The sequence below is a fragment of the Propithecus coquereli genome, unplaced genomic scaffold (genome assembly GCF_000956105.1).
Source record: "Propithecus coquereli isolate 6110/MARCELLA unplaced genomic scaffold, Pcoq_1.0 Scaffold84, whole genome shotgun sequence".
In the NCBI taxonomy this organism is placed as follows: domain Eukaryota; kingdom Metazoa; phylum Chordata; class Mammalia; order Primates; family Indriidae; genus Propithecus; species Propithecus coquereli.
The window spans coordinates 1,946,653-1,968,449 of NW_012154618.1; the positions used below are offsets into that span (position 1 = coordinate 1,946,653).

Here is a 21,797-nt window from a genome sequence, read left to right on the forward strand (position 1 = left end):
CGGGGTCTCGCTCTTGCTCAGGCTGGTTTCGAACTCCTGAGCTCAAACAATCCGCCTGCCTCGGCCTCTCAGAGAGCTAGGATTACAGGCGTGAGCCACCTCGCCCAGCCGATCTGTGAATTTTTTAAACCCAGGCTAGGTGATTGGAGGAGAGAATAAAGGGAATTACTAGTAGTCCAAATGCATCGTTTTGCCACTTCTCATGGCTTTGAGAAATACCTAAGTTTGGGAGAATAACTGAGTCATCAGAACAGCTGATGTCACCGAGAAGTAAAATCGATGGGAACCTGCCAAGTTGGTGGTAGGATTCAATTTAATTAAAAAATTGCGTTCCCTATTTCATATTAGATGCCATTACGTTCCTAAAGAAGAATCAAAAGAAGTAAAGATTCTCGCCCTAAAGTACCTTGCCGTTTTGAAGAAAAATAAGACACGTACATAGAAAACTATCAAAGGAAGCACTCTAAGGTATTCTGTGACTCCCCCACCTCCAGGATGGTTTATTGTGGCTGAAGGAACTTGCAGTCAGAAAGAGACTGGTCCACACCTGGGTTCCCCTGACCCGCAGGATCCCTTTGGGGAGGAAGACGCCAGTGGGAGGACCGTGAGGGCAGAGGAGAGGCTGGCAGGGCAGAGAAGGCAGCAGGTGGTGAACGAGCTATTTTCCAGATAATATGATAGCAGGAGTATTTATAGGGTGGTCACTTTCAGGCTTGATGAACTCAGGCTATAATCTTGGGTTACTGGATTGTAAATTGCAAAGAAGAAAGTCATAGCTATGGAGCGTTGATCTAAACAAAGACTGATGAATCCACAGTGGGAAGCTTGCTTGTGGGTTCTGTGTCACCTTGACTATCTCCAGTAACTTGCAATGAGTGAGCAGTGCTGACTGAAGGTGGGGGAGCTGTTACTTCAGTCAAAATCTTCCTGTGCTCAGCACTAGTTCATCGCGATGCATTAATGAGTCATGGGCACTAATCAGATAAGCCCTGGAAGCGTTCTAGTAGGTTCTTAGGAAAGCAATTTAGTGACTGAACTTGCTTCTCCCCACCCACACCAAGTGCCTATTCTAGCCGCTTGCAGGAATAATCAGGAAGAAACCTGGATTCTTTGCCTGAGGCCCTTAATTGTGTTGGAATCACCTGACCTTGGGGATGGAGAGGTTGAGGTTATAGATTTCCAGCTTTGGCTGTTGCTTCCCAGGCATTTGACAATAGAAAAATCTTTGCTGTCAGGGACTACTTGAGTCTTTATTTGTGGACAAGTTGTTGAGACCTGCTGTGGTCTTGTCTGGACACGTAGGACAGGCCCAAGCCCTTGGCAGTGGGACCTGCTTGCTTGTTCCATCGCCACCATCCACAGCTGCACGGTGTGAAAGAGACGCCAAAACCCAGACACAACAAAGCATCCTCTTTTGCATGGACTGCGGTCATGAGTGACAGGTCTTTCCTCTTTTGCCTGTTCGTTTCTTTCTATATATAATATGGAAATAATTGGCTTATCCCATTTCCTGCACAAAGAGAAAATTAAACATCTGAATTTTTCATAGCTATGGGAAAGTATTTCCAGAGTGTGAAAAAATAGCCACTGGAAATTTCAGCTACTGCCTTTGGTATAGTGGGAATTTATTACTCAACGCAGTAACAATCTTGGCCCAAACCAGGCAGTTGTGTGGGCAAGCAGTGGGCACCTTTCCTAAACAGCACACTGCCAGGGACACCTTTGTTCATACTTGAGACAGCCTGAACCAAGGGTATCTTTCTATCAAAGACTGATTACCTCTGAATCTTAGACTTCCCACAAAAGCCGTTGAGACCCAGCCAAGGCATTTTACTTGTATGAGATATTGCATAGCTCCCAAGGGGAGGGAGGCAGGAGGGAAATCAGAGCTCAACAATAAATAGCTCTTTGTGCCGGTCCCCTGCCCAGCCCCAAACCATTGAGATCATAGAGTATATAACCATGATTCAGTAGAAGGCAGCTGCTGCCCAGCAGCTTGGCAGAGGGTGACCAGATGCAAACTTGTCTTTCTCCAGTGTGTGGCTGCGACCTGGCACAAGGGGGCTTCTTCATAAAGAACGGAGAGTATCTCTGCACCCTGGACTACCAGCGGATGTACGGGACACGCTGCCATGGCTGCGGGGAGTTCGTGGAGGGCGAGGTAGTGACTGCTCTGGGCAAGACCTACCATCCCAACTGCTTTGCTTGTACCATCTGCAAGTAAGTGATTATCCTTCCAGAGTCTCTGGCTCCCTGCAGCAGAGAAATGCTGGTTTCAGCTGTTAAAGCTGGAGATATATGCCTTTTGTCTTGAGTAGTACTTAGTCTTAAAGTATTCTTTTTCTGATGTGTCCTTAGATTTCTCTTCCTACTGTATTATCAGTCTTAGCCAGAAAGTAATTTAGTTGGGAAACCTTCTACCTGATGTCCTCTACAAGGAAATATGACTGATTTTAAGTGGCTTGAAACCAAATGTGAAAGCAGCTCTGGGTCTCAAAATATTTTGAGCAGTGAAAACATTGGGGTGAAATGGCACAGCTGCTTAGAAGGATAAAGCTTATTTGGAAGTGTAAGTTCACGTGTGTATATATGTGTGTGTTTAAAATAGTTTCTTTACTCTGTAGCAGGAGTTGGCAAACTATGGCCTATGGGCCTGTTTTTGCAAATAAAGTTTTATTGGAATGTGGCCATGTCCATTTGTTTGTGTATCGTCTGTAGCTGCTTTCAAGCTACAGTGGCAGAGTTGAGTAGTTGGGACAGAGACCGTGTGGTCTGCAAAATCTAAATAAAATTTACGTGCTGATCTTTTGGGGGGAAAGTTTGCCAAGCTCTGTTCTCTAGGTATCCATCTTCCACCAAGGTTAACTCTTAACTGCACAAACCAGCTCGAGTAAACTGATCAGTCAGAGAAGGAAACTAAGTGACGAGAGAGTGGGAAAACGTGGTGGTGGTGGTGTGTTCGAGAGCCACACGTTATAAAACTTAAGATGTGTTTGATTCCTATAAGTAGGAGACTCACCAACAAGGCTCATCTACTCTAGTGATCCTAAATGAATCAAACTCATTCGAATTCTACCCTGTGCCTTTTCAAGTGGGGCTCCATTTCATTCTGCCTTTCTAAGAACTACAGTTCAGAGGAGGCGGGTTGTTTGTCTTTCAGCATTTCATGTTTCTAAGCCAGAGAGATATAAACTCTAGAAGGGTAGATTTCATTTTGTGTAATTAATTAACAAGATAATACTGATAAATCGTAATTAGATGGATGAAAGACTGATAATAAAATTATTTAATTTTTATAGGTCTACATTAGCTCATGTCTCAATTAAATATTTTTTTAATTATAACTAAAATATCCTGGATTAATGAGCAGAACATTTTTCTGTATTTAATCAAAAGCAAAATTCCAGCCAAACGTCTCCCTTTTCAGGCTGTAGCACGCAGCCAGCTTAACAGCCTGGGTTGGCACCCACCGAGGAGACCCAAGTCCTAGTCTTGCTTCTTGGGTTGAGTTGAGACCTGTGTAAATGAACTTTTTCAAGACAATTGCCTCAGCTTTACAATGAGAGACTCTGAACTAGATGCAAGTGCTTCTCCAAACCATTGGCATCTAGGGGAATCTCCTGATCACTGGAATCTCCTGGGTGGGGTGAGGGGGTAGGGATAGGGTCTCTTTAAAAAATATCCATTTCTAGCCTATTTCCCCCCTAAAACCTTCATGCTGATTTGGTAGTTTCTGGAGGTTTCTTAAGTATGATGTTACTCATCCAGGGTGGAAGGCCCTGGTCCAGGTAAACTCTAAGAGGCCTTCTGTTCCTGACCCTGAGAGGTCACTATTTTAAGGTTGATGTAATGATAGACAAACGTTTATTGATGATGGCCCTGTCCCTGGACATTTGAGGCAGCAAAGAGACACTCACTGTCACAGCAGATGCTCCTGAATGACAGTAATTCTGCCTGAATCGGGGGCCTCCTTTACTGTTTACGAGTTGTGTTCATATAGGATTTAATTTAACCCTCTTAGCAATTCTATGAAATGAACCAAGAGTTACTGTCCTTATTTATGAGTGAGTCTGAGTCTCAGACTTTCAGGGGCATTATTCCCAGGCTAATGTTGGAAGGACAAGAATCCAAGTTTTCTAACTCCGAATCCAGTTCTCTATTACAAACATTTCATGCAAGTAAGAGAAGGAAGTGAACCAGTATGGGCAGAGGACATTGGGAAGGAGGAAGGTCCTGAAAGGGGACATTTACAAAATAACAAAATTCAGAAGACCTTGTCCCATGTTGAGAACTGGACTCTGGCTTGTCCCAGTCAGAGACAAAAGAACCTGTGCTTGCTGTGTTGATGGACCCTTAACTCCCTGACACCCTCCTTACAGAACAGATGTAAGGTCTGTTCAGGTTTAATAAATGACTGTGAAGCCATAGGCCCACTGGCATCCACCAGAGTGTGATTTTGATTGTTAAAGAGAGCAAGTTCTGAGTTGGTGGATGCCATCTGTACCTGCCTGTGGCCTGGTCTTCCTAGCTGGTCAACCCAGGCAAGTCACTTAACCTCTCTGGCCCTTTTCTGTACAGTGGAAAGTAACACAGCACCACAAATAAAGAGTGTCCTCCGACCACCTTTCCTCAGGACTTAAAAAATTTAGAGGTGTAAGAATTTAAAACTCTCCTTGATGATTGGCACCAAGCACATTTGTAGAGTTGTTTTAAGTCCAGATTTACCTGTGTGTGTTTATTACAGTTATTACCAACTGATAGGCAACCTGGGGTTGACTTAAAGGAGAGACAGCAGCTGGTAAAGTAAAAACAAATGTCAGGATCCTTGAACTTCATTTTGAGTAATTGCTTCTGACTCAGATTGGCGGTGATACTCGCTTGTGAGTTTTACATTTCCTATTGACAGCATTACACATTGGAAAACTCATGTCGATGAAGATTATTGGCAAATCGGCCAATTGCAAGTAAGCAGGCATGGAAACCATTTGTCATATGTCTGTTAATTAATGACCTTTTTAAAAAATCTGTCTTTTTGGTGAACTGGGAGGAGAAGAAACTGATACATACATGCAAAAGGTGATATTTTTTGCAAAATGTGCTGTTATTGCTGAATGTCTAATGTGAAGGGAAATTGTCTTTCTCAAGAAGAAGCTAATACTGGTTCTTAAACAGATAATTCCAGCCTGTCCTGTTTCTCCCAGTTTATAAGAGACTGGGTCTCCAGCACTGTGGAACACTCAGTTCCCCCATTCAGATGTCCAGGACAAAGTCTAATTCAGCATAATTAACACAGGGCTCGAGGCATGGCCCCAGAGAATGGAAAGACTTACTGCTTGACTTATAACCAGTTCTCTTGGGGAGGAGCTTTAAGCTTCAGTTGGAATTTGTGGCATTTAAAATGTTTCTTCACAAAGGATTTTCCATTTGGAAATTTACTGTTCTGTTTGCCCAGCTAGATGACTTGTTGGAACATCCCTCCACTAATGAGTGAAAGTAAATCATTCCTTTTTACTATCTTGTTGCTGTTAGAACCAGTGCATTCTCTTTTCTTCTCAAAATGAGGTACATTTATTTGTTTGGACTCTCTCCAGTTGGCTGCCTTGGTGATGACTGCATTTCAGACACTTTGTCTGGTGCTCCTCCAAGAAATAAATTTGCACCCGAGGGCAGCAAGCAGAAGGAGTAAGGAGAAGGAATGAAATTACTGGAATAACCTTGAGGGCCATGTCTTTCTGTCTCCAGGCGCCCGTTTCCACCCGGAGACCGAGTCACATTCAATGGGAGAGACTGCCTTTGTCAACTGTGTGCACAGCCCATGTCCTCCAGTCCTAAAGAAGCCACCTGCTCCAGCAGTAAGTGCCCTGGTGACCCACTGACACAAACACCTCTGTAGTTCAAAGGTAGCTCAGGCAGGTGCCTTCCCTTTTGAGAAACCCTGTTAGCTAGAAACAGGAGTGGTCCTATCTACTTGAATAGACAGTTCTCCAAAGATGACCAAAAAGGGTCAAGAGGTATATGAAAAGGTGCTCAGTGTTGCTAATTATCAGGGAAATGCAAATCAAAGCCACCTATGTGATACCACTTCACACCCGTTAGGATAGCTATTCTCAAAAAGACAAAATAACAGGTGTCATAGTGGGTGTGAGGGAAAGGGAACCCTTGTATACTGTTGGTGGGAATGTAGATTAGTGTGGCCATTATGGAAAACAATATGGAGGTTCCTAAAGAAATTAAAATTAGAACTACCATATGACCCACCAATCCCTTTGCATACACAAAAATATATGTGAAAAAAGTTAAAGCAGGAAGAAAATTAAAGCAAAGTAAAAGAGTTATATTTATATGGGGCAATCAGAGACAACCTCTCTCAAAAGATGACACCTAAGGAGAGATTCGAAGAAAATACGGGAAGAAGCTGTATATAGATCAGGGGATTTGCAATTATTTATGACAAGGTCTTGTTTGACCTGTCAGAATGCAAAGAGAACCAACTTCCTCCAAAATAAAAATAGAGGCCAATTGCACCATTTCTTCTAGTAAATGGCGTTGAGTAGGTCAGTTAACAAATTTTAAGTTGATTTATTTTAAACTCTGGGTGCCAACCAAGGAAGCTCAATTTCCATCTCTTTCCTGGGGCATTAGGAAGTGGCCTAGAGCTTTGCCTTGGTTTCCGTGGATTTTGCCAATCCTTGAGAGACCTTGAATAAACCCCTTTAAACCCTTAAGTGAGTCTTAACATGTAAGAATGAGATAAGTCACCAATGCGCCAGAGGAATTTGGTGCAATTTATACTAGTGATTCCAACTCTTCCTATTGAAGTAGGAGCCTTATACTTGTTAAGAAAAAAAAAAAAGAATATTCTGACTAAAGCATTTACATAGAAATTGTATTGTAAACATTGGGAGGAAAGAAGACAGTACACATATTGGCACATCTTACTCAGCACATGCGACCCGATCCTTGGCATGTGGGTTTATGGTCAGCACGCATGACCTTCTGATAAGTAACAGCCTCCTGGATGAGACAACTACAAAGGCCCAATCCTAGAACTCCAGTAGGGTTCCAAGTCCTTCACTGCTCTCACTTCCCTGCCCCAGGTCGCTGGAAAGGTGGCCTGCGGTAGGAATAGTCACCCCATTGTTTGGGAGGGCTTGCTTCTTTGGAAGTATATTACCAAAAACTTTGGAGGAATTTTTCAGTCTAGTTGAAAAAGAGGCTTTTATGAGTCCCAGGAGATACGATGACTGTAGCAGAGGATCACGTCCACAAGGCCTGGAATGGCTGTGTCCTGAAATTTCGTGAAGTTCTTTAGTCCAACCATCTCTTTTGTTGTCGTTGTTTAACCATGTCTCTAAATTTAATAGAAGAGAACATATTCCAAATAAAAAAGAAATTACCAAAATTCCCCTCTTCTTATAATATGATTGACTGGCAATTGTCATGAATGAAGTTGACCTCCACACCATTTTATCTGGCTTCTAGGTAAGCACCATTATGATTAGCAAGAGTAGAATTAAGTTCACATGCTAACAGCATTCAATACACAGAAATGACTCACATCATTTGAACAGCAATCAATGCAACTGAAACAAACACAAATTCTATAAGAAAATCTGTTGAGGAAACACTCATACCGTATCTCTTTTGATAGTTGGGGAAGTTGAGGCCCATGAGCATACATAAGGTCACACGAGATATCCAGTGATAAGGTACAGTCAGATGCAGGTCTTTTGACTCTTGGTTTTTTTGCTTGCTTTCTTGTTTCATCTAATATCCCTCATTGTTCTGTTTAAGAAACAGAAGCGAGATCTCTTTAAAGGCTTCTAGTCCTCTCTGGCTGTGCAATTTGGAATCTTGTTTCCTAGTTATAGCATTACCAAAATGATTATTCTAATTTTTATGAATTTTTTAAAATTTTTATATGGCATACATGTTATGTACATAAAAAGAAATGAAAATTGTACTTATAAAAATATCAAACTCAAATCTATTACATTTTTAATACTAGATTTAACAATTATTGCTTATGTGCAATTTGTTGGGCCAAATCATAGTTTCTCCTTTGCTTCCCATGGATGAAATCCCCTTTCTATGCAACTGCTTTGGTCAGAACATCTTTATTTTTAACAAGTACTTGTCTATGTAGATAAATAATCAAATGGCATTTATGGGGCATGTGGGCGTCAATAAAAAAAAGAATTCTTATATAAGGATACACACATGCTAAATACCCAAACTAGGCAGTCCCACAAACAATAGAGCAATGGAAATTTTCAGCCAGTTTCAGAAATTCATTGGAGCATAATTAGAAAACACTTGTTTGATATTTGTAACTCTCCAAAAATTGCCCTATCCTTTAAAACTAGCCTGGTGTGACTTTGATTCCTATTTTTAAAAAATTACTTTTTGAACTTGGCAAAGCTTTCTAAATAGCAGAAAGTGACCTTTTTTTAGTGTGAATCTCTTCCTTGATAATGTGCACAGAGTCGGGAAATGTATCAGAGAGCCAAGGTCCTCTTTTTCCTTCGAAGTATCCTGTTCAAAAATGAGTTTGCTCTCCCAAGCCACAGTTTTATTCCACATTCTGCGTCTGGTTTCCCATAGCCATGGAGCAGGGAGGACAGCGGGAGAGGGAGAGCGGCACAAGCCGATGATGGAGTGAACATTTACACAAAATTGTCTGTTTAGCTTACTGAACAAAGATGCAGCTTTTCTATCGCAGCTGCTCACGGACTGTCACGTCTGTATTGCTCTAATTTAGGAAGAACCCCCATTGGAGTTCTCTGCTCGCTGCTTCCTTCCACCTTAAAATAATTCGTCAAACCTTTAAATCTATTTTATTTTCCTTATCAAGTACTCACATAGTACTTACTGTGTATCAGGCACCATGTACCTGGTTTACATTAACTCATTTAATCCTCATAACAACCTTGTAGGTTGGTACTAATGTTATCCCCTTTTTCACAGAAGAAGAAACAAAGGGCCATAGAGGTTAAATAATTTACCCAAGGTCACACAGACAGTAAGTAGCAGAGCTGGGGTCCAGACCCAGGCCGTCTGGCTCCCGATGCCACGCTCCCATCCCTAAAAGTTATTTTGTGATGACTTTATGATGTGGGCATTGCTCTCTGATTTTCAAAGATGAGAGTGCTGATCCTTAGAGCAGTGGCCTGCTTGTCTGCAGATTCTCCGAATGAGTGTCCCGACTCCAAGGGCTGTGCATCTTTTACATACCACATTTGCCTCTCTGTTGTATCCAGGTTCAGTGAATGGAAACCATCAGGAAGTTGTTCATAGACACAGACCACTTCAATAAAAGATTATTGCCCCAAATTAGCTAAAATTCTTGCTGTATCCAATCTGATGCAGTGTTAATCCAATGAGTAATAAACATTATATAAAGTGGAGATAGCAGTAAAAGCTACTTGACAGGGTTCTGATGAACATTAAACTGTTTTACTAGCTGATTCATGCTTTTTTTAAAAAACTATCTGTCCAGAAGACATTACGCTCTACCAGAAGGTTAAGTGTAAACCTCTAAAGCTTCGTCCCACTCCATTCTCCTTGTATTTACCAGTAACCAAGGGACTGGATTTCCACGGGTCGAAGAGCGGTGTGCGGCGGAAGTCTGTGTGTGGCACCTGAGAACGTAGTGATCGTTTTGGGGTGTCATTTCCCACACGGCTCCTGTCTGTTTCAGGCAGCTGAGAAGGCACAGGCTCCTGTCTACAATCACCCTTTCCACGTCATGGGGTGTCTGACTGGTGTCTGGTTGTGTGTGGGTTTGGGGGGACTGAGAGGATGAACACCCACACAAACACCTCCAAGCCTGTCTTTCTCTCTTTTCCCTCCTCTGTGTGCAGCATCAACATTATTCCAACTGCACCTGGAACTATCCTACAGGTATCAGGGCAAACGCTTCTAGGTGGACTGAATTTAAATCATTTCAGACAGAGCTACGTGCATGTTTTCAAAGGGGAGGAAAACGTTTCCAATTATTTTATTTTTCTGTTTGGTGCAATAGCTTTTCATAGTTGCAAGATAATTTTCTTTTATCTTTGTTCTCTCTCAAAAAAATGTGGGCAGGTTGAGTGAGCATTGTCTGCGGAGGCACTTAACAATAGGTAGAGCGGTGAAGACCTTACCAGGTCTTACCTGGCTTCGGACTGCCTGGGCTCAGCTCCTGGCTCTTCCACTCATTAGCCGTCTCTCTACCTCTCCCGCCTCCATTTCCTCATCTGCAAAATGGGATGCTAACGGATACCTCAGTTGTAGGCTAAATAAGCAAATGTATTAAAGTTGCTGTGTACTTATAAAACAATAACTTACTGTTCAGGCATTGATTTCTGAATTTGTGTAGAGGACAGTCCTCATTTTTTGTGACTCTGCTTTTTACAGCTGCCTTTATCTGCTCATTTGATATTTTCCACCAGTATAAATACTGATGAAGGCAGGGACACATCCACACATACAGCCCATGGATTGTTGGAGTTTGACTCATAGCAGTATATTTCATGAGAGATCTGCCCCTCCTTCACTAGAGACATTCTTCCTATGGGATAAATGGCAGAGGAAGCTTGACAGGGAACTGCTCAGGAGTGTGGGTTCTGGACGGGCTGTTGGCTGGTTCTAATCCTGGCTCTACCACTCTTAGGCTGTTCGACCTTAAGAACTCAATCTCTCTATGCCTCCATTTCTTTGCCTATAAAATGAGAAACAATAATAGTTCCTTTCTCATTGGGTTGTTACGAGGATTAAAATAAGTAAAGTGTTTAAATGGCTCATGGTACATAGTAAGCACATATATGTTAGCCATTACTGTTTAAGGAAGTTGTGAGCCTGCAACCTGAGCCTAGAGATATTGAGAATCAGAAAGGAAAGTGAGAAAAGAGCACAGCATAATGGTTGAGAATGTGGGCTGTAGGTTTCAGAATGCCTGGGTCTGAATCCGGGCCCTACCTCTTCCTAGCCATGTAGCCTTGGGCAAGTTATTTGATGTCTCAGAACCTCAGTGTTCTCATCTATAAATTGGACAATAGCTACTTCAAAGGGTTGTTATGAGAATTAAATGAGATACTGCATTGGAGGCCAGTCCAAATGGGGAGAGACTGCTTGTAAAAGCCATGCAGGGAGAGAGGGGGGACCCACCCAACCAGATCAAAGGCTTTGTTGTTCTGCGTCCTAAAAAGTGAAATTGGAAAGATAGAGCAACGGGGCCAGGTCCAGGGAGGCCTGGAGGAGTTTGCAGTGTGGAGCCCCTGAGGATCACTTTTAACCTAGAGGATGACCACATGAAAACAATATTCTAAAAGGATTAAAGTGGTGATGGTGATAGTGGTTTGCAAAGTCATTGATTTTTGGATCGGGAACAGGGTTGGGGAGACCATTGATTGTGGTTACAAGTAATTAATGGCTGACAGAAAAGAGGAAGGTAAATGAAAGCACCGTGTTAAATAAAGATATAGGATCCCATTCGCTCCTTTAACATCTCATTGAGCACCTACTATGTTCCAGGCACCGGCTAAACTATTTCACAGTTAGTATATGACGTTACTATGATACATTTGTCACAGCTAAGAGACTACCATTAGAACATAACTGATTGCATTGTAATTGTTGATATGCATGCCCACCTCCACTCCCAAGAAAATGAACTTGTTGCATATAAGGAACCTGTTGTCTGTCTTTCTTATACAAGGCCTAGCACACAAAGTCCTAGATAAACATTCTTTCTTTGTCTCTAACAGAGCTAATCACAATCTTCTCTTTTTTAAAAGGTTTTAAGTGTTCATCGGAAAACAATATAAATATTGCAGAAAGGCACCAAGGAGATAAAGATCCCCTGAAATCCCATCACCAAGAGAAAACCTCTATTAACATTTTGATAAACACTCTTCTGGATAAGTGCTGTAGACATATTTGCAATTTTATATAGATTCTTCACATAGCATTTTGTTCATATGCCCTCTTTTCAAAAAATGATTTATCCTTCCGAGTGTCTGACAAAAGGCTGAAAGCCTTGAATTTTCTTTCGCAACTGGACCAACTCACATGTGTCCTGGAAGAGTTGCAGTGCATGTCCGTATGGCAGTTATGACCACGTAGCCTTGTTTTGACCGTATAGCCCTGTTAGCTCTTGGTGTATTTCTCTTTCCAACCAGACTGTGAGCTTCTGAATGGCAAGAACTGTTTTTATGGTCCTTACGAATAGCACTGTGCATATAGTAAACACACACAAGTTTGCTCAGTGAGTGGATTGCTGCTGTCCCAGGCGAGCCTTTGAGGGAGTAACTCTCAGCTCCCAGGTCCAGGGGTGAGGTATGGCTGCTACTTGAATGAAGATGCAGTTCGGGTGCATGCAAAATAAAGTGTATTGGCATGTGTAAACCCATTTTTATCTTCTCATCTCCCAAGTGTTTTCCCTTATAATGGGGGAGTTGTTACTTAATGCTTTAGGTAAATTTGTAGACAACATAATCACAACTTTTTAAGAAAAGGTAGAGGGGTGGTCAGAGTTATTTGGAAGGCAGCCACACCTCTCCGGGCATTTAGCATGCCAGCCCCTGGCCTAGAGGGACAGGGGTCTAACCTGGTGTGGCAATTTCAGTGTTTCCCTGTGTGTATGGGTAGGGGGTTAAGAAAGTTTGGAATTTACACAGTAGCCAAAGGTTCATTGCAGAGAGACAAGGTATGTTGCAAAGAAGAAACATTAATATTCAGGTTTTTCGGGCTGAAATCTATAACAGGTATGAGTCAGACTTAAAGATCCCAGAACAATACATCCTTTTATTTAACCTGAGTCTGGGTTATCTCAGATGCAAGAAAGGAAGAAAAGTTCTTGCTTTATAAGGAATGGGTACAACTAAGGGATTAATTAAAAAATGCTTTCAGTGGGTGGAAAGTGAATGGCATTTCGTTATTTACTGTTTTTGTCTCAGTAGACATGTGTCTTATTTAATAGGGCCCACACCTTCTAACGACATATCAAATTGGCTGGAGTTTTATTATAATGGTTGGAACAGCAGTCATCTCACAGTTTAATTTTAATTTTTAAGCAAAAGTAAAAAGTTAGCCATTCAAAAGGACTGCTATGTATACCTGTAGTTGTACATTCGTGGAGATTGTCCCTGGGAGGGTGTTTGAGAAATTGCTATTAATAGTTGCCTCCGGGTAGGGAGAGGAGGGGGCCGAGTGGCTAAAAGACAGGGAAAGAAAGAAAATGACTTTTACTGTATGAAAAAAAAATTTTTTTCACCATGTATTTTTACCTGTTTAAAACCAAAGTATATTAAAAATAAAATAATAAAAGGCCTATTCCAGGCTGAAGTCTCACTGCAGCCTGCCCTTGCTATAACCTTCAGCTGTGTGTGTAGTAAGTGACTGGTCACATGGTGAAGGTACTAAAACTGACGTTCTACCCCTCCTTTGCTTTTTCCTGTCTTTGGGGCAGGGTAAATGCGCTGATGTTTGCTAATGAGGACTGAATCTGAGAAGCTGACGTAGAACTCAAATATGATTTCCTCTTTGGCAAGAGCCCCATGTGCTAGGTGAACATAGCTGGTTAAAGATTTATCATGAATGTCTTCACTAGGTTAAAGTTTACAACTGAATTAGGGAAGTCAGCTCAAGAACAAACTTTCTGGGTACAATTTTTTCTTTTTTTTTTTTAAGCCAGTCAAATTTAGCAGTGAGGGGTTGAATACCAACTTTAGTGACACTAATGGTAATAAGTTCTGATAACCCACTACCATCGGACCAGCCAATTTTTTCTTAATTGACATTAAATTTACATAGCATAAAATTAACCTTTTTTTTTTTTGAGACAGAGTCTCACTCTTGTCACCCCAGCTAGAGTGCAGTAGGGTCGTCATAGCTCACTGCAACCTCAAACTCCTGGGCCCAAGTGATCCTCCTGCCTCAGCCTCCCGAGTAGCTGGGACTACAGGTGTGTGCCAGTGCACCTGCCTAAATTTTTTTCTATTTTTAGTAGAGACGGGTTCTCACTCTTGCTCAGGTTGGTCTCGAACTCCTGACCTCAAGTGATCCCCTCCGCACTTTGGCCTCCCAGAGTTCTAGGATTACAGGCGTGAGCCACCTTGCGTGGCCTTAAATTAACCATTTTTAAGTAAATATCTCAGTGCCTTTAGTACATTCACGGTATTGTACAATCACCACCTCTATCTAGTTCCAAAACATTTTCATCACCCCAAGAAGAAAACCCTGCACCCATTAAGCAGTTATTCTCCAATCCCCCCTTCTGACCCCTGGCAACTACCAATCTGCTTTCTGTCTGTGCAGATTTACCTGTTCTGGATGTTTTATATAAATGGAATCATATATAGCCTTTCGTGTCTGGCTTCATTCATTTATTTTAATATTTTCAAGTTTCATCCAGGTCGTAGCATTTATTAGTATAGTCATGCACTGCTTAACTACAGGGATATATGTTCAGAGGATGGGCAATTTCATCATTGCCCGAACATCAGAGTAAATTCACAAACCTGGATGGTGTAGCCTACTACACACCTAGGCTATATGGTATGGCCTACTGCTCCTGGGCTACAAACCTGTATAGCATGTTACTGTACTGAATACTGTAGGCTTATATAGCACAATGGTATTTGCATATCTAAACATATGTAAATAATGAGTTGCATTACGTTACAACAGCAATGCCACTAGGTGACAGGAATTTTTCAGCTCTGTTATAATCCTATGAGATCACTGTCATATGTGCGGCCCCCCATCAACAGAAACATCATTATGTGTGACTGTACTGGAAGCCCTCACTTAACATCATCGATAGGTTCTTGGAAACTGCAACTTTAAGTGAAACGACATACAGCAAGTCCTTGAATAATGTTTCCTTCAATGTTGTCTCCTTAGAACATTGATGTGAAAAAAAGTTGGCTTGTTATATGTCATTTCACTTAAGTTTCCAAGAACCTATCGATGATGTTAAATGAGGACTTAGTGTACTTCATTTCTTTTTGTGAATGAATAATATTCCATTATATGGTGATATGACATTTTGTTTCTCCATGCCTCTGCCAATGGGCATTTAGTCATTTCTATCTTTGGCTATTGTGAATAATGCCACAGTGAGCAAATGTTTATAAACATTTGTCTGAGTACTTGTTTTCAGTTCTTTTGGGTCTTGGTACAATTTTAAAAGAGATTTGCTAAGGACTATCCCAAATCTCAAAAGCAGTGACTGCCAGTTTTCTGAACCTCTCCCAGAAATTACTGGGCGGGTGCCCACTAGCATACATGGCGTGGCAGGCTATGGCGCAGGCACCGCTGAAAGGCCTCAGGTGGCTGCAGGTTGCAGAGTTTATCTGGGGGACCTCTCTTCCTCTCGTTTGTTCCCTCTCCCACTCTTTGGTCCTGCTCTTTTTCTACCCCTTCTCTTCCTCTATTGCTGGCCATAACTTGAGCAGAGGACTATGAGGCCTGCTCAGCCTGCTGGTAGAAATTCGTCCCAAAATTTTGTAAACTCTCCATTAAAAGGGGTATCAAGAGTGGCTGAGGACACGGACTTTGAGCTTCAGCCACATTAGCTCTGTCTCCCTGCAGAAAGATATACAACTGCCCTGTTGAGTAGTGGCTGGCAAATCAAATAATGTTTGCAAAGCACATCTGGATTAAATATTGTAAGCAGAAAGGAGAGTTGGTCTAAGTCCACAGAGAAGCCACGTACAGCCACGTGCTAGCTGAATGGTCACGTGCCCTGTTCTGAGGGAGACCCGATGATGAGCATGAAGCCATGGCCAGAACTTTTCACCCTGCAGGTTGGAAATCAGTGCCTTTGAGGTTGCTATGGGACTGTCACCTTTTCTGAGAGCATCCTGTGATTGGGTGGTGCTTGGCTTTGTTTTCATAGCTTCCCATCTTTCTCTTGCTGTACAGATGTCATTTTCAGGCAAAAGAGAATCCTTTTGATTTTAGGTCAGTCCCTAGGATGGTCACGTCATCAGGAATGGCGCTGAGCAGCCACAGTGATCCTCCAGCCGGGCCTCCACCTGCTGGGCTTTGGAAATTGCTAGCTGGTAATCTTGAAGTTGTGAATATACTTATTAGGATGATGGTTTATCCCACACATGTAGCTCTTCCTTTTAGTTGCAGTTCTGAAAACATGCATGTAAACATACATACATACACACAAATGCACACACACACGACTCCCTGACAAGACCTTAAATCTAAAAATTGGAGAGGTGACAAAACAGTATTAATGCCTTATGCTAATATTTTTATTTCCCATCAGAGAATCTCCATTATATTCCTAGGAAACATAGGCACAGTACTTTTTTTATGTATTGTTCAGAGAAATGGAAGAGCAGCTGTTCAAGAGATTCTCATGCAAGGCAGAGTGGACACTCTCTTTAAGTAGAAACTGAATTTCTCAGCTAGTTTTCAGTGTCTTTTCAAAGTACATGTTCTGCTTGATAAACATGTCCTCACAAATATCTGGCACACTTACTGTGTAGAAGGCACCCACATCATTCGCTCTGTTCCAAGCAGGCCTCAAGAAATTCAGCCTTCCTGGGCCCTCCAGAATCGGTCAGAGTCCTGAGTGCAGTGGCAGGGTAGGGGCCGTTCAGGGCTCTCCTCCACCCATAATTACCAGAAACTCTCAGACTCTCAATTCTGATGTGTATGGGGTACAGATCCGGGCTGGTATTAAGTCCACCCTAGGCTATCTTTGCTGCACACTCTCATGGGTAGCAGCACTAGCCATGGGATTCCTGCTTAATAAATTCTTAATTAATTGAAAGGAAAGACAAACAATCTGACTCCTTTTAATTTCCTGTTCCCATCCTGGTCATGAATACAGGGGAAAGAATACACACCCAGTATTAGCTAAAAGTGAGGGCTTCTTGACCTTGAGAACCCAAATGTTCCTAACAGAATTCTACAGGCACCGGTTCAGGGATTAGAACTAGAAGTTCAACACTTGGAGGGAGAGAGTGGAAAATAGATAACAGAGACGGGAGCGGGGGAGAGTGAAGAGAGGTGGGTTAAAGGGTACAAACATACAGTAAGATAAAAGGAATAAATTCAACATTTGCTAGCAGGGTAGGATGACTGTACTTCAAAAAATGTACTGTAATCAGGTGATGGACACCCCAAATACCCTGTCTTGATCACTGTGCGGTATATACATGTAACAAATTTCTCATGTACCCCATAAATCTGCACAAGTAAAAAAATTAGAAAAATAATCACAATAAATCTAAATAAAGTAGAAAGAAGGATATTATGAAGAACAGAAGAAATTAAAGAAGTGGAAGTTCAAAATGAGTAAATGGTCTCTATTTATGAAAACTGTGAAGTAATTAAAACTCTACAATTATATATGATATGTACTTAGAGGAAAGATAGGATTTGTTGCCAAGTATTAGGTTATAGAGGACTTAGAATACGGCTGCTGCCCAGCCTGCCTTCCATTTTCCTGACGAAGGCTGGCAACCTGTTGCTATTATGGCCTAGGAAAACTTGTTTGTTGTGCAGTATTGTTTTCCAAAGACAACTTTCACTTAAAATAGCACATCAGAGGCTGCTCTGGCTTATGATGTTTCCACTGTGGCCATCAAGACAGCAAAGTGAGCCACTGACCTAAGCAGGGGCATCGGTCTAGTTCAAGGTTACATGCTCAGGCACCACATAAGACTTTCAGCATCATTCTGGGTCATTTTTAGTGAATCTAAGATGTAAAATGTTTATAGCCTTGAGGGCCCCATCTCATAGAGTGGGGATACATTGAATCTACATGGAAGCATTGACTCCCCCACCTGGTGTATGTCTTCTGACCTCACGTTGCTTTGCTGGCTAATGGCAGCGTAGAATTTCAGAAGTTAAAAAGTAGTTTTTAAAACTAATTCTTGAATAGTGCTTAGCCTAACAAATCTGCAGTTTCCCATTCTGTTTTGTACTCTGTCCTTGCTTATGATACTCCTACAACCATGGTGTTTGCCATGACGTGCTTAAAAAAAGAAAATTGTGGACTCATTTCAGGGACTTGATGTAAATAAAAAGCAGGGGACTGTGGCCAGTCAATATTTGTCAGCTCCTAGGTGTCTTATTTGGGACTTGGCAACACTGAACAGCCTGGATAAAGATGAAGGTCAACATTCAACAATATCCACTTGCTGGACCAACATTCTTATCACCACTAATGATGGGGCTTTTTTTTGGTCAAGGAAAGGTTTTCAAATACCCCAGATGTGTTATACCTTAGAGATGTTAAAACTGTAGACCAATTCTTATAAAAAATAACATAAGGAAGGTCTGGGTTTTTTAATTTATGTGTTGTAAACTCAAGAGCCTGCAAAGGCCAGCCTAGTACCTAGATGCATGTGGTCAGTTCAAGCACGAGAGCAGGTGGCAAGTGACACTTAGACCTGTGGGGGGATGGGAACCCTAACAAATTGGAACTACCATCCTGTATAAAGCGGGCAGTCACCGTGCGCCCCCAAACAGTTATTCCCATGGAGGAATCCGTGTGTCAGGGACTGATGTGACACGTGTTGGAAGCTTGTGTCAAAGGCAGCTTGTTAACCTAACAGAATCTGATCCATGTTCTGGTCACCCTTCTCCTGTGTCCCTTCTTTCTCTCTCTTTTGGGTAGAATAAGTATTCTCTCACATTGTGCCTCCACCATTTTATTACACAAGATTGGGACATCCATGTCCTGTAGGAACAATTGAATGACAAGACGACATTAAGCTCAGGACCTCAAGTTAGCCAAGCCTTAGAATTTAAATTTGTTTTTTTTCTTGAAGCTCCTTCACTTGAGTCCTTGCCAGGGATAAAGTCTTCTAGTTAACAGTCTATTAAAAGGATATAAAGTCTCCAATCTTATTCCATTTTCTATTAATAACAACCTAAGTATGAAAGGATTTTGTTTCAATTTATTTTTTATGCATGTGTATAGCCATGAACTTACAGTGGTAATTTTATGACAAATACTGGTTTTTTTGGGTATTTTGTTTTTAATTCTTACTGTAAAAAAGGATTCCAGGGAAAGCTTGAATTTTCTGGAACATATATGGGCAACAGTTTCAATACTGAAAAGTGATTTAATTTTTAATTTTAAAAAAATTTCAGTAAAGGAAGGGCAAGCTCAGAACTGTCTCAAAATCCCTATGGACATTTTATAAGTACCAGCTACCTCAGTGTCTCAGCAAGCGTTGATTTAGGTGAGTAAAGTTTCTAGTCTTTTTTTTTTTTTTATGATTTACATTATTTTCACAATAATTGTCTATGTGGTTTTTACCTTTGAATGAACACCTCATGCTCTATTTCCATGGTGGCTGTGCTTTCCCATTTACAGCAGAAGAGGCAATAGCAGGGAAACAAACCCATGATTAGAGGTTTGAACTCGGAGAAGTCCCGTAAGCTTTAAGGCCTGGATTCATGTGCATTTGGAAACAGAAGGTGTAGGCTCTGCCGTTAATCGGGCACTATTTAGCATGGGCCCCCTCTGGATGTTACTTTCCCGGTGTGAAATGAAGCATTTGCATCACATGGTCTACAAGGTCCCTCTGGCTCCCAAATGTTCTGTGGTCTGTAAAATGCAGATAATCTCTATTGTCCCAGGTTAATGGGAGTCTTAGGGTGGACATGAAAGCTGCAGAACCCAAGATGTTAATATTATTATGATGATTATGAAACTAATGAGAAATCAAAATGCCTTCCCCAGAGGCTGACAATGGGCCTTTTTTATTTTTTAAGAGGAAGATGGAATGTAAATTGTATTAGATTATTTCAGGTATCAGGATGGTAGAGACGTGGAGTTTTTACCGTGTGCCCAAAACTCTCCTGGGTGATTCCATGTGTTCTCTCTAATCCTCACAACAGCCTAAGAAGGTAGGTTTTGTTAACCTACCCATTTTACAGATGAGGAGACTGAATCCCAGTGGTTTCCTAGCTTGTCCAGTGTCCCTCAGTTCAGTGCCAGAGCCAGAATTTGACTCCAGGTCTCTTTGGCTCCAAAGTCCTAAACTGCTGTGAGTTGCCCGATCCGTTTACAGAATGGGCCAGAACACGTGGGGACAAAACAGTGAAGAGTCTTATTTTTCCCTATTGCCGCTTTTACCACCCTCTATCCCAGCTCCCTTTCCCACATTGAGCGATATCTTAGATCCCATAGCTTCCTGGTCGCTCTCAGCTCTTCGAAGTCCAGTCCAGTTAAAAACTCCCTTCTCACACCCATTTCAGAGCTGCACCCTTTCCCAGGTGAGGCCTGACCCAGACTGGAGACCTGCAGCGGGGCAGTGGGGAGAATCAGCCTCTTCTACTCCTTCTTTGCCTCCTGCCTTCCTTTGGGGTCTGGGCAAGGGGTGGGGGCTTAGAGGTAGAGGGGACAAGGTGTTATAACTATGGCGCTGTCATGCTTGTCCTTCTGCTAACGCTGGCTGGAGATATTGGCGGGGGTGGGCACATGTTGAGTTCCTTGAGAAAAGTGTGCAGTTTCTGGCTGGCCTCTTACAACCACTGTCTCCCACCTCCCCACACTGAGGCCCTGCTCTCTCAGGGTCTCACAGCCTCTTACTAGCGAAGTCCAGCCCGCTAGCAGGCACCTTTCTCAGGTGGGTTCATCCAAGATGCTTGGGCACGGGCACCATCCATAGGACACTAGGCACCCCTGTGGAAGGAGTTGACACCACTCCACTTCTGTCTTCTCCTTCACCTGCCATCAAGGGTGGCTCCAGCCAGCTTCCTGCCTTCCAGCTTCAGCAGGCTCCAGACTTTTTGCTCATGAATGCTTCCAAGACAGTACGTCGCAAGAACTCTCACATTACAAGTTTCTTTTGGATCCCAGGCCAGCACTGGGGGCCTGAGCTTCCCCACTTAGTAAACATCCAGGCAGGGAGTTGAAGACTGTCCCCCCTTCGTACAGGGTCCTCTAATCCCTCTCGCAGCAGAGCAGAGGGGACACCACACTCCTGCTGTGTGGATAACTCCCTGCTATCCATTTTCCAATTTCTGATTTCAGAAGTAGGTGGTCAATAGGTGTTGATAGTTGTCAGGTAGACTGTACTACCTTTCGATATTCCTAGCACCCTTTGGAAGATGGAATACTTATCACCATTGTTCTCAGCTCTGAGGCCTTAGCCAACAATTCTGTGACACTAGGAAAAGTCCCATTCTGTATTCTGGAAGCTTTGATCCTGGAAAGGATCCTTCGATCCTGCTGCTTTGATGGCAGTTGCCACCTTCATAAGTGGCTCTGGGCATATCCAAAGCACACAGGCCTGGGAAGGTTGGGGAGAATGGGAATGTAGCTCCTACGCAGTCCTCTTTCCTATGGCTCCGTGTCCTCAGCTTCTCTTTACAGTAAGACATTTGGCCCTTACTCTTCCCAAGTGGGAAATTTCAGGGAGACAGAAATAGTTCTCAAAAACACAGGGATCCAGGATGACAGGAGCTTAAGTGATGACATCTCTCAGCTCAAGAACACCGATCTCCTTCCCGAGAGCCGATGTCCACTGCTTCAACTTTTGCAGCCATAGGCACCCACGGCCGTATGCCCAAAAAATTAGATATAGGGAAACAGGTAGTATCCCTAGTGTTAAGGACATTTATTGCCTTTGAACAAAATGATATAAATATGGAACCAGGTGTGTACATGGATGTTAGTTTAACTTGGACATGAGTAGCCAAATCCCTGCTTTTCTTTGACTCTTGGTGCTAAAAGTAAAAGGCTTGGGGCAAAGTGTTTAGGAGTGGATTTTTTTTCTTTTTTTCTTTTTTTCCACATTTGGTCATCATTTTCCCTTAGTAGAACACTG

At 42.3% G+C, this 21,797-nt stretch overlaps 1 protein-coding gene across 3 annotated transcripts in view; it reads left to right on the forward strand.

Moving 5' to 3' along the window:
- Window positions 1-21,797, forward strand: part of ABLIM1 (actin binding LIM protein 1) — a 221,275-nt gene that overhangs the window by 96,775 nt on the left and 102,703 nt on the right. For all 3 annotated transcript variants that reach the window (XM_012663914.1, XM_012663916.1, XM_012663915.1), the window contains exons 3-4: window positions 2,037-2,220; window positions 5,743-5,852. In XM_012663914.1, the coding sequence (XP_012519368.1) occupies window positions 2,037-2,220; window positions 5,743-5,852 (294 nt within the window). The remainder of the gene's footprint in view (window positions 1-2,036; window positions 2,221-5,742; window positions 5,853-21,797) is intronic.